This window comes from Tupaia chinensis, unplaced genomic scaffold, assembly GCF_000334495.1.
Source record: "Tupaia chinensis unplaced genomic scaffold, TupChi_1.0 Scaffold000706_1, whole genome shotgun sequence".
Classification (NCBI taxonomy): domain Eukaryota; kingdom Metazoa; phylum Chordata; class Mammalia; order Scandentia; family Tupaiidae; genus Tupaia; species Tupaia belangeri.
In genome coordinates, this window is record NW_006160229.1 from 2,093,550 (window position 1) to 2,107,236 (window position 13,687).

Sequence of the window (13,687 nt, forward strand, 5' to 3'; positions counted from 1 at the left end):
GATGGTTGGAATCCCAGACCTGGTGTCTTGTTTTCTCACTTTTCCCCCTGCCCTCTCTCTCTCTCTCTCTCTCTCTCTGGTCAAATTAAAATAAGTAGATAAAGTTAAATAAATCTTTAAAAAATATGGGGCTGGTAGGTGGCATGGTGGTTGAGGGTGCTGGATTCCCACATGGCCGACTGCGGTTCGAGTCCTGGACCTGGTGGCTTGCTTTCTCACTTTCCCTTTCTCTCTCTATCTCTCTATGGTCAAATTAAAAAATAATTATAACAAATGAAATTAAATAAATAAATATTTTTAAAAAATCTTTACAAAATAAATAAAAATATGAAAAACTAAATCACTTAAAGAAGTATCAGCTCCAAAGTGTATATATGTGAAACCGCTATTGATAATGATTAAGAGCAATGAAGCTGAAGTATTTATTTTCTTTAATAATATATAAGTGGATCAGAAGTTGATTAACTAAGTGCAGCATACGATTATATATCTGCCCAGAATACTCTTAATTCTGTCTATAAAGCTGTGTGATCAGCTAAATCACTTAAAGAAGTATCAGCTCCAAAGTGTATATATGTGAAACCGCTATTGATAATGATTAAGAGCAATGAAGCTGAAGTATTTATTTTCTTTAATAATATATAAGTGGATCAGAAGTTGATTAACTAAGTGCAGCATACGATTATATATCTGCCCAGAATACTCTTAATTCTGTCTATAAAGCTGTGTGATCAGCTTCTGAACTAATTATGCACAACATCCATAAGAATAAAATTAGTAAAATTTCTAACCTTTTCCATAGAATATTCTGACCCTTTCCATAGACTATTCTTTATCAATTAATGATAAATAATAAAGACATTGTCACACCTATCTGTTTATAGTGATACAAAATTTTAAAAAATGAATCTTAACATTTTGTTGCCTGAAGTGCTATCTTTAGGTAGAGCTGAGTGGAGCCTACTATATGAATATAGACTTTTATTATAAAGAAACAAGTAAAATGCAACTAGAACCCATGTGAAACTTAAGCTGAATCTTAGTCACCACTGTCTCTGGACATGTTCTACCCTGAGGTATTGAGACACACCTCCCTTTTAGGCTGGATAGTAAGAATGATTATTTATGAGCTCCAAACCCAATGCAGGAATAATAGTTTTGTTTTGTTTTGTTTTTTTTTTATTATTTTGCTATTAGGGCTCATGTGCTTGGCAGGGAGAGAGAGAGAGAGAAAGTAAGAGAGAGTGAGAAAGCATGGGCATGTACACACATGGGCACCCAGTGTGTTTTTCAAGCCGCCGGGTCCAGGACTCAAACTGCGCAGTAGGCCTGTGGGATCCAGCTCCCTTAATCACCATGCCACTGCTAGCCTGATAGATTTTTTGTTTTTGTTTTTGTTTTTTGTTTTTTTTTGTTTCGAAGATGTTTTTGCTATAGGGCACCATGCACTCGCCAGAAAGACAGAGACAGACAGAGATAGAAAGCGAGAAATCACCCCTGATGGGGGCTGGCCACAACGCAATCCCTTCTCCTCCATTCTCCTCTCTGGGTCTTGGGCACGCACGCACGCACACGTGCCCGGCGTGAGTTTAAGCCATCGGGTCTGGGACTTGAACCTTGGTTGGCTACATGACAGTCCAGTGACATAGCCATTACGCTAACTGCTGGTCCCCTTTTTTTTTAATTGTCTTTCTGCAAAGCTCCATAGATGCCATAAAAGTAAAAAAATATAAAGATGTTAATCAGAGTTATGTGGGTAAGGTACAAAGGAATACTCTGTGACTATTTGTCAGTTGTCTCCTGGATCCTTGTTACAGGTCGGTTAACTGCTTAGAAAATGACTCAAGGTCCTCTTAAGAATTAGAGTGGGGTTGAACTATGCACAAGTTTTTTTTCTGTATGGTAGACTATTATAGAAAGGTCTCATGAGTTTCTCCACCTCACTGTTCTGCTCTCTTGTATTCTTCAATCTAGTCCTAATATATGTAAAGCCATAAGCTAGATTTTAGCATATGGGTATGGAAGCATTAATTTTTACATTTGAAACCAGTTTCTCTTCAGCAAACATGATACATGATATAATAAATGGGACTGAATCATTATCCACCTAATGCTGTTTTTTCCTATGTTAATATTATCTTTATTAATTTATGAGGGTTTTTTTATACATTCAGTTTACCTAAAGCTCTTTTTAAAATTTTTTATTTAGCTTTAGCTTTATTTCTTATTATTATTACTTTCCAGTTTGATGAGAGGGAGAGAGGGAAAATGAGAAAGCGAGCCACCAGGTCCTGGTCTTGAACCGTTGTTGGTCATGTGGGAGTCCAGTGCCTTTTACCACCACGCCACCTGCCAGCCCCTACCTAAAGCTCTTGATCTCAGAGATTTGGGTGTGTGTCCTTATCTTGAACAGCCACTTCCTCCCCCTTGGCTTAAAGCAACAGTAAGTTAGCCTAGTGAAGCTCTCTGGTTCAGACAATGGACAGAAAACTAGTTGTATTTCCCCATGGCTTAACAGCTTAGTGCATGGCTTTGAATGAAATCTGACTTCATAATAAGGAGTCTTCGGAATTTCTGGATTCCAGGGTTAACATCCTGTTAGCAGTGTTCTGCCTATCAATGTACTTGACACCCACTATTACTTAATATTTATTTGTGGATGAAATTATTAGATTCCTGCCATTTGAGAGAAATGATCATCTCTGTAGTCTTTTCTTATATTTCCATAGGGCTCACGGGTAGTTATAAAAAAGACATGTAAATTTCTAAATGTAGAATGCAAATCCATCCTCATATTAATAAAACAAGTGAGGAAATAAAGTGCTTATTAGGATAAAAATGAATCATCATTTTCTTCATTATCTTTGAACTCCAGCATTTTCTAATGCACGTAAATATTCACCTGTTGGCTGCTGTAGAGTTGATTGCCTGATTGTTTTTAAATCAGATACATTTTATTACCATTGCTCCCTTCGTTAATCATTCCTTTCTTTCCAAACATTTGGTGAATGAAATTTGTTTACTGTTTTGGGGACATAGAGAAAAATATATTTATTAATGTGTGTAAAGATAATTCATTTTAAAAATCAAAGGTAGTTTAAATTAAATTCTGTTTTCATTTGACTGGAACTGACAAATTTTATTTTCCATTATGTATTTTCTTTCTACTTCAGGCCTTTTCTCAAACAACAGAGAATGTATTTCGTATTTGCCCACATGCTGTCTTCTGTATCTACATGGTTGGCCATAATTCTCCTAGTATTTATCAGTCTCTTCCCTGAGATTCTCCTGATAGTATTAAAGAATGTAAGAAGAAGAAGTGCCAGGGTAAGAACTAAATTTATATTATAACCTAATTTTAGAAGGAGCTTCAATATCTACCATGAAATAAAACCCCTATGTGGAGAATTATATTAGATAAAGCATATTAAACCCCTCCTTACAGGTTCATCACTTAATTTCTTCTTCTGCATAAAAAGTATAGTAAAAACTTCGTTATCCAAGGAAGGTGGTAAGTAGATTCCTTAATAGTGTTCTATGTGACCTTTAGGAATCCATATGGAGTATCTCATATGCTCCATATGGAATTTTAAAAGGAAAAAAATTGGTTTTATTTTGTATTTAGCCTATGATTTTCACACCAGGAATTTCCACACCAACATTTCAGCTTTAACCTTAGAAATTTCCCTGTGGGCTGTTTGCAGATTTTTTTTTAGTTGATAATCCCAATTTGCCTCTTTCAAACCTTACCCTTTCTTTTAATTATAGTGCTGCTTAATCTCTATGTTGCTTCTAGCCCTGTCTGTCCAGCAGTATATTTGAACCAAAGAGAATTCCTTGGATGTTGTTTTTACATCCTTCCGTCTCTGCACACTTATAAAACTTCACAATCGTCTTATGAGTGTGTCTTTATTTTACCTATCAAATCGTAAACTTCCTGTGGGAACAAGAAGTTATTTCCCTCTGTTGCATTCTCCATAGCTTTTAAACATTTTTTAATAGTCTTTAAAATGAAAAGTTAGTCTGAAAAATAAAACTTCTGGCAGATTTTGACGAATAGGTTAATTAAACATATCATATCCCTGCCAACACTAGCTCATTTTGCTAAGCAAAATCATGTTTCTGTCATATTGATACCAACTATTAATATTTGTGTAGCTCCTCCAAGGCGGTATTTCAGGAAATGATCTAAGCTAAGACTACCTGCCTATAATATGTAATTTGAGCTATTCGATCAAATTTGCCAACACAGTTTAGCCACAGAATTGGAATGTCATGATTTTTTTTTTTTGTCTATTGACTTGATAGACTCCAGTGGTTGATATCATGCAGACATGGGGATCTGAAATGATTACAGTAGGAAAACCTTCAGTGATTAGAAGTGTAAAAGAGGAGCTTCATGTTACAGGTCAGTGTCAGTCCAAAAAGTAACAGAACTGTTAGTAGCATAAGCTACATTGGTTCTTGGTATGCAAAGCCAATCAATGTAGAGTGAGATGATCAAAATCACCCTGAACTCCCTGCTTCTGCAGGCCTTCTGGGCTGGAACTGGACACAGTAATGTTAGCCCAACTAAAACCTTCTCATTCCCTTCTTTAATTGTTATAGTAGACCTCTGACTGACTCTCTCCAGCCTGGTATCTACTTGTAGCATGAAAAAGTGGCTTGATTATACCTTACTATCAGTTGAACATGGGTAAAAACAGATTGATAAAACACATTCCTCCCAGAATGGCTCGAGTTGCAATCCACATGAAGCCAAATAAAAATGTTGCAGTAAGAAGTGGTTTGGTGCCTTTTTGTAATAGAGAATTTGTCTGGGGAGGATCTTTAACTTGCTCCTCTATTTTCCTTATTTGAGAGTGCTCCTAAATGGTTTTTTTTTTCTTATTTAGGGGTGACAGAGCTCATGTTAAATGACTTAAACCCAGCTTCATGCTCTGAAGATGGAGAAAACTCTCAGAAATCAAAACCTTCAAACATACCATTTTTTTCTTTTTTTAAAAAATAATTAGACACCAGCTGTAGGTGATTTTATATAGACCAATAAATGGAGAGACGCTCCTAGGCAGTGAGGGATAAACAGACCATTTTCTTTCCATGCAAACAGCAGATTCCAAACTTCGTTTAAAATATGGAGTTCTGGAATTACAGCTCTTTTTACTTAAGCAACATAGAATATTGCCAGGGGTTCAGCATGAGTATTATTTGTAGGATATGTCCCTGATAGGAGCAGTTTTAGTGTCTGTGCTATATAGCTTGGCATGCTGATGTGCTAGAACAAGCTGGAAAAATTTCATAATCATTTTCATTCATTCAGTCATTCATTCATTTATTCCTATCCTCATTGAATCAACAAACATTTGTTGAACCGCCTACTGATGAACATCTCTCTTTACATCTGATGTCTGAAAGGCTAAAGCATTTCTCAGACTCTGGGATTTTGAGAGTTGCAAATGAGGTAAAATGTTGTGGGCACTCAGCAGCTCTGCCTCCTTTTTTTCCTTGTGAGAAAATGCAAAAGCAAAGTAACGTGTATGAATGCATAAAGGCCAACTGAAACATTACAGCCACAACAGCTATTCCAATTAAGTCAGATCTGTTTACATAAGGCCCTATTAGGCCTTCAAAAAAAGGCAGAGGCCAGCTTCTGCAATGAAGGACAAAGTATCTTCTTACTTTCCCAAAATATATTTGTTTTTATGGTAGTGACCAACAAGCTGACATCCTGTGTAACTTCTTACTTTGGTTGATATTCCTTGCTAAGGCATTGGCCTCGTTTTAAAAAGAGGTATAAAGTACAAACATTTGGTATATATGAAGTGGGTACTTAAGAATGGAAAGTGATCTTGTGAGGATGATGTGTATGGCATTATGTTTGACTTGATTGACAGGCAATGCATGTATGTATGCTTTGGAAAAACATTGTATGAAATAAAGATGTACAATAATTAAATGTAAAATCTTTAAAAAGAGAAGAAAAAATAGAAGCAAAAGATTATTTTTTAAAATTATTTTTATTATTATTATTTTTCATTGCTAGAGGCCATAGCTTTCACCAGAGAGAGAGAGAGAGAGAGAGCGAGCAAGCAAGCCAGCCGCCAGGTCTGGGAATCGAACCATGTTGGTTAGGTGGGAGTCCAGTGCCTTAGCGATTATGCCACCTGCTGACCCTAGCAAAAGATTCTTTTATACCAGGTGTGCCTCATACCCTGACAGGCTCCCTAATGAGGCAAATAAATTATATCCCTATGTTGAGTAGAAGATCCCCCTGACTTCCACCAGTAAGCGTCTTGAATTTTGTACACACAGCCAGAAATGCCTGCAGCAAGTAGACTGCCCGTACTACCCTCATGTGAGTCTTGGCACCTCCTTTGAGAGGTGAACTTAACAGTTAGTAGTAAAAGTGTCTCTGGCATTTGAGAAAGAAGCGAGGCCATTTATATTCAACAGTTACTGTTACAGAAGCAGCTTTATGTTGAATTCCATTCAATTCAGCGTACATTGCCTGAGACCCACTAATGAGTAAGCTTTGATGCTAGGTGTTGGGAATTCAAGGATAAGTCAGGTGTGGCCCCAGTTTACAAGAAATTCTCACTCTAGTTATAGAGGGCATTCAAATGGAATACTTCTCTAAGCAAGCATAGAACAGAATAGTAGAATTCATGAGACGGCTTTGTATAATACATCTGAGCTATTTCAAGATACTGGATACTACCTTCTGAAGCCTCTAGTAAAAAGACTAGTATGGTGGCCTGCACCACAGCTGAGTTCTATCATGGTGCTAACATTATAAAGAATTCTGCTGTCTTTAGAACATAGGTTATCTTAGTGGTTTAGCTAAAAGGTTGTAAATTAAGCCATGAATCCCCCAGCTGTATTCTTAGCAGTGAAGTTCGTTTTTGTGGAAAAGTCTCATTATTAAGGATTGTAGGGCATTTTTTAGCTTATCAAGAGACAAAGCCGTACAGTCATGGTGCTGACAGTGTATAGTGCAACCACTCTATGAAGGTAGTGTATGATTAAGCACTGAAGAGTGGAACAGCAGGATAATATTTAAAAGGAAGTTTAAAGTAGAATTTTTGCCTTTTCAAAAAGCTGTGTCCCATTGGGCCCAGCCATGGCAATACACAGATAAGGCTTCATGGGAGCACCCAGTATTGGTTCCCAGGCTCACCTGAACACATGAACACAAAATGGGCATTAGTTGAATGCATCTGTAATCCTAGCTAATTGGGAGACTAGGGCAGCAGGATCATAACAAGTCAAGACCTTGCTGAAATTTTCTATCTCTGTATTTCTCCATTACCCTTTGTTTCTTTTAAAAGGAGTGGAAAAGCTGTGTCCTCTCTAAGCACAGTCATTGACTGTCTGTAAATTAATGAAATAACCCTGATCTCTGGCCATGTAGTAAATACTACTTTACAGTTCCAGTGTAGGAATTTTCTACTGTCCTAAATGTAAAGTTTTCTTTTATAGAACCACCACAGTCAAAGGGGGGGCTTGACCATGCCTGTTAGACATGAGAAGACTATCTTATCTAATGGGAATGAACCCAGCAACGTGGCCATGCCTAGCATGAAATGTTTGCACAAACAGGAAGAAATATTCCATTATGTTGAGAGCGCTTTCAGAATGGAAGACAGGGAAAGAATGCTAGCTGACCAAAATTCTCAGAGAAAGCACTTAGGAAATTTTGGAGAATATAGTTTATCATTATAGTGATAATGATGATGACTAATGCAGTTTTTATAGTATCACATACAATCATGAGTTCAGAGGGCAATAGCACTGTGAACTGGATTAGAGAAAAATAAAGTTGAATCCTAATGTCGTGGCTGTTGACATGGGCCTTTATCCATTGACCTCTTTGACATATGGCAAATTGAGCTGGTGTCAAAGCTCTCTAGATGACTGTAAAGAATGTGGAAATTTCATATTGTTTTAGCTCATCTTCTGTCCTTACCCCCTCCACTACCTATTGCTAACTATATCAATATTTTATTGCTTTAGATGCTCTTCCCATGCTTGCTTTCTTTACCTTCATATTTCCTTTTTTTCCTTTGTAGAGCAGTTTTGCCATCTGATACATTAACCCCTAAAATTTCTGCTTCATAGAAATACTTATGTCTCTAATGATTGGATTGGATACAAATTTTGAGGCACACCAAAAGGTGTTTATAGTTGCAGTCTTAAGTAGATAAGCTTGTACTTTAAACATCTGAGGGGGGGACTTGGTATCATGTTAATCTCATTACAAGGTTTTGCCCACAAGGTAGAAGGTAGAAGCAATTAAATTAATTTTTCTCAGAAACTATTTATTTCTTTAGCTTTGTCAATTGGTAGTTTGCATGTTGCCAAATGCCACCAACTTTGTTCATTTAAGATAAAATATGAGCACAAAAAATGTATGTCAAAACATATGAATAAATCTAAGTATTTGTTTTTTTTTAGGTTGAGTTGTTTATTATATTTTACTGGATACATATGTTACTTTATCTGGTTTCTTTTCCCAGCCTGTTTTCATTTGTCTGGAAGTATATAATATGGGCAATCTTGATTAACAGAGTTGTTTAACTCATCCCCATAGTTGAGTACTCATCATCTTTTTCCCTTGGGCAATGCCAAAATCAAATCTGTAAAAAAAAAAAAAAAAAGAGCTTATTTCAGGAACAGAATAAGAAGAAAAATAATGGGACCAGCAGATGGTGTAATGGTTACGTTGCTGGACTCCCACATAGTCAACTGCAGTTCAAGGCCCGGTCTAAGTGGCTTAAACTTATACCAGGTGCATGTGCGTGCATGGCCAAGATCCCAAGAGGAGAGTGGAGGAGAAGGGATTGCAACATGGCCATCCTCTCTGGGGGTGATTTCTCACTTTCTGTCTCTTTGTCTCTCTGGCAAGCATATGCACCCTATAGCAAAAATTCTCCCTTAAAAAAAAAAAAGAGGGAAAAATATAACCTCTTATATTTTCTAGTTAAACTCTATCAATTTTGACTTTACCTGGGTATTTTAAAAAGGAAAAAATCGTACCTTGTCTAGGAAGAATTTAGCTGGGTTTGTTTTTTTATTCCTAAGAGGTCTCTGTAGGAAAAATGGGTAAACCATTCTAATTATGAGAGAAGTTAAGCATTAGTCCAGAGATGAATGGGACTGAACTGTATCGTACCAAATGTTTCCCCATTGTTAGTGTTCATTAGGATTTTAACGTGCAAGAGCAGTCAATCCCTTTATGATAATAGCAGAGAAAGAGTTACTTCAAGATTGGTGGTTGATGATAAACCCTAGGCTCTCTGACCAGTGAATTTAGAAAAAAATATATTGAGTCATCTGAAAAGTCATAAGACATTTTTGCATAGAAAAACAAAAATATGTCATGACTTTAATGATGACCCAATAGATTCATGAATTAATGATGAGAGAAGGTTTATTTTAATGAGAAGCATATTTTTAAATTATTTTATTTAACATAGTCTATTTCTTATTAACAGAATAATTTTAAATTAATAAATAGAATAGTTGTCACATATAATAGGTTATACCTAACACAAACTCTTTTACTTCAGGAAGTAGTGTCTTCAAAACTAACATGTCATTTCAACTTCAAATTCTCAAGGTTTCTTTTTAAATGTCTTACATTTGAGAGAATATTTACTTTTTTTTTTTTTTTTTGGTTTCTTCATTTCTCTTTTTTCTACTGCAATTTTCCACCTTTTGTGCAATTGTGAACAAGGTAACGAAACGCCTCCCTTCCTCAGGAACATCTACTATCTTCATGCTTTCTCAAACTTCCAGCAATCACAGTTTCTCTTGGAGTGAATAAGGTGATTTCCTTTCTTAATGTACCAACTTGCTTGCATTCTCATTTGCCTGACACTTTCTGATTCTTTATGAAAAATGACTTCTCATGACCCATTTTTACATCTTCTATTGATACTTAAAAGTATTTTATCACTTTCTTTGAGTCATTTGTTCACCTTCCAAATTGTCACACTGGAGAGGAAGTGATTTTGAAAAACTTGGACTATAAGTTTGTAGACTCATTGATCCACAGTACATAGTAGTAGCCATGAGGCGTTAGAGCTAGTCTGTTCACCAAGACAGAAATATTGTGCACAAATTTCTCTTCGTTTGATACTCAAAGCACCGGCCCAACTCTCAGAGGTGTTCACCAAAAGGATGGTAAGGTTTACTAATCAAACCATATTGACTCATCTTACCATATAACCTACCAGCACCATTTCAAAAACACGAGTTTGCTACATACTACTAATGTCTATTTACTTGTACCATGAAAATGATTCGATTCGAGTCGGAGACTTTCTTAGGCATTTAAATGTATTCATTTGAATGTTATGTATTGCTATACAGTGTGATCATTTATACTTTTAGCCAGAAGAATAGTCTGTAGGAAATGATTTTTTCTTCTACATTTTCATAACCAGGTAGGTTAACCAATCTTCACATGCTTTAAGTATCTTTGCCTCACTATTACAGAGAAATCTGAACTGTAGAAGGGCATCTGACTCATTATCCACCAGACCTTCAGTCAGACCTCTTCTTTTACGAACATTCTCAGACGAATCTAATATATTGTAACAGGTACCTAGTGTTAAACAAGTGGGCTGGCTTTAAAGAAACAGATTAACAGCATTATAAAGAAAAAAATGAAAATATCACTCTCTAAATTTTCCTGCTGTTGGTGTGGTGAACTTTATACTATTCTTTGCAAAAATATAAAGATGCATTACTTGGAATATGGGGAAATAATAAATTTCAAATTTACTAAGCCCCCAGATAAAATTTTAGACCTTTTCCAGAGCTGAATGGTAATAGAGTATATTTAATTCATAAGGAGCAAGTTGTCATAGCAGTATCATCATGTGAAAATGCTCCTTAATGCTGATTACAAAATATAATTTTGATTTATGATGATCACCTGGAAAATTGAAAATAAATATTCCAAAATTGCATCTGTATAATATCAAGTCAGTTTAGCATTGCATGTTCTCTTGGGAATTACGTGAAAATAATTAAATGTGTTTGTATCTTCATGTGCTGTGTCTGTTTTTTTAGGTATACACTTAGTGTCCTTGTAAATGTCTGATTTCCAAATATGTATTAATGAGCCAATCTACTCTAATCATACCTTTTTAATGTCAAGTTTTATTCAAGCTAAATGTTTTGACTTTCAGAGGTAAAATCTTTCCTAGCCATTCAGGGGGATGCATGCTTACTGAAATAAAATGCTTCATAATTGATGTTTCCAGAACTGAGTACATTCATTTTTTAACACATTACTTCATTTACCCCAAAAAAATATTTGGGGAGGAATTGATATACCATGGGAGGACCCCTTGAACTCAGAATGACTCCTTTTTGTATGCTCTGTATTTTTCACTGTAGGGGCCTTTGGCACCCCAGATCCATAGAGGTCTTATATCCATCCATGGGAATTTTGAGTAATTTACAAACAAGGCTTGCAAGCTTGTCAGCTTGGAAACAACTCTCTTCAGCTTAGGGCAGGGCCTAATTTTATGTACACATAAAAATTAATTTTCATCATGAGTAAAATTTGGGGTCCTTTCATCTTGAAGCTAACAATCATGAGTCCACTTCACAGGCCCATTCTTTCATCTGCTATCAAACTCCTCTACCCACCACCAAAGTATAAAAATGAAATTAATGAATTCAATCCATTGGTTCTTCTATCTCCTGCAATTTATTACAGTCTGCATCTACAGTATTATTTTAGAAGCAGATTCATTTTGCTGCGGTCAGCATCTTTTTACCCATTTTTGACCAACATACCTGTGTATGTTTTCCCTTGGTAAGGAATCTCTTTCTCATACCCTTTTGGCCCAGATTGCCTTGTCCTAAGCTATGTGATGCATTTTAGTTTTATTGTTTGCATTTAATTTTGTATCCCCCTGGATTGCTTTCTCTAGCTTGACCTGTGGTTTGGGTAACTGGGCTAGGTAGCACACACTGCTACTGCTTTTGGCCTCTCCAGGGCCTTAGCTCCTACAGTGTCTAACATAGAAGTAAGAAAGTTTTTCTTGAAATAATTGTTTTATTTTTAATGAAGCTATTTCTTCCAGGAATAGATTTTCATGTGGCATATTTTCTTCTCCAAGGAAAATATTTAGCGGTTAGTTGAGCTACTGAATTTGTTCCTTGGTTGGTAAGGAAACTACCTGACTCCTTTCATACATTCCTTACTTTGGTTAGAGTCACCGTGATGCTGCAAAACTACCTAGAGACTAATAGTGGTTCTAGGGACTGGAGCACAAATAGAAATGGAAAGTACTCTAATGGACTTCCAGTCCAGCCATGGTAAATGGAAAAAAAAAATAGCATATTCCTGAAGGCCTTCTGCCACTCAAGGATCAAAATGGTTGAGTTTTAGAGTAGAAAAATCAAAGTTAGGCTCCCTCCCTTGATATATGACTTCTACTTCTTAACATCTGAATTATTCTCTGCGATCAGTGTGTCTGCCATGTCCCAACCTGATCAAAGCATTTGATGATGCTTAGAGGATAGAGACACATCTAGAGATTTTATAGGGAAATTTCCATGGTTCCTTTTCTAAAAGGAGGATAGATAAGCTAAAAACAGAAGATTCAGTCTGACTCATTAGATACATACATAATCTACCAAGAAGAACATCAACTCCTTATTATAGAAATAGTATTAGCCTGCATGCTTTTTTTGGTAAAGGGAAAACATTTGCACAGTAGTCTTTCAGAACTGTATATACCTTCAGACTTCCTCTGACACAATTTACATGTCCAAAGAAATCCATTCATTCATTCACCATTTCCTGAGCATCTGCTATGTGCCAGACACTGTACTAGCTGCTGAAGATAAAGATAAATGTCTCTTGTCAAGGATCACTCAGCCTAGAGGAAGGGATCCTAGTGAGCTAGACTTCTGCTGTGGTAGGTAATCCCAGTGGTAAAAAGTACTAGGAGAAAGAATCCTGGAGCAGTACAAAAGCAAAAGCAAGCCTGAATCTATGCAGTTGTTAAGTGAAAAAAGAGTTACAATCGGGTTATTGTGTCACTATTTTTTCTTTTGCATGTGAATAAAACTTGGCACTTGTTAAGACTGTTGCTTTACTCTAATAACAAAATTTACTACTTGATTTATTTTTGAAAATGCTAAACAGATGGTTTTCATGTTATTATTAAAATACACTTTTTTAACTCAGTATGTCTTAAATTTTTCAGAATCCGAATCTTGAACTGCCTATGTTATTGTCTTTCAAACATATTGACAGTGGTTACAGCTAAAAAAGAAAGCATGAAGAAACAACTACAAAAAGTTATCATCTCAGGATACTTGATATGCAACAAACTAAACCACTCTCTTATGTCTAGGGTTCAGAACAAATGTCCTTTAAAATACCAAATGACTCTCTTACGCATTTACAGTTATTGTAAGTTGCCCTTATGGCCAAAGCTCTTAAGTTAAGGATTATATGAAAGTTGAAAGCAAGAATACTTTAGAATTCTGGCTTTAGATAGAATAATATAACTACCAAATGGGTGCTCTTTTAACCCATGAACTTTGTGAATGGATTTAAATACAGTAGTATAAAGTAGAAGTCATACAATGGGAATGAATAGAAGTTGCTAATGTTACTTTATTGCCTGGCAGAAGAAATAGGCTGTTTGGATTA

The 13,687-nt window shown here is 36.0% G+C and overlaps 1 protein-coding gene across 1 annotated transcript in view; it reads left to right on the forward strand.

The window, feature by feature from the left end:
- Window positions 1-13,687, forward strand: part of LOC102501475 (phospholipid-transporting ATPase IG-like) — a 348,220-nt gene that overhangs the window by 191,271 nt on the left and 143,262 nt on the right. Inside the window, 1 exon segment of the mRNA XM_027776689.1 lies at window positions 3,174-3,327. Within this exon segment, the coding sequence (XP_027632490.1) occupies window positions 3,174-3,327 (154 nt within the window).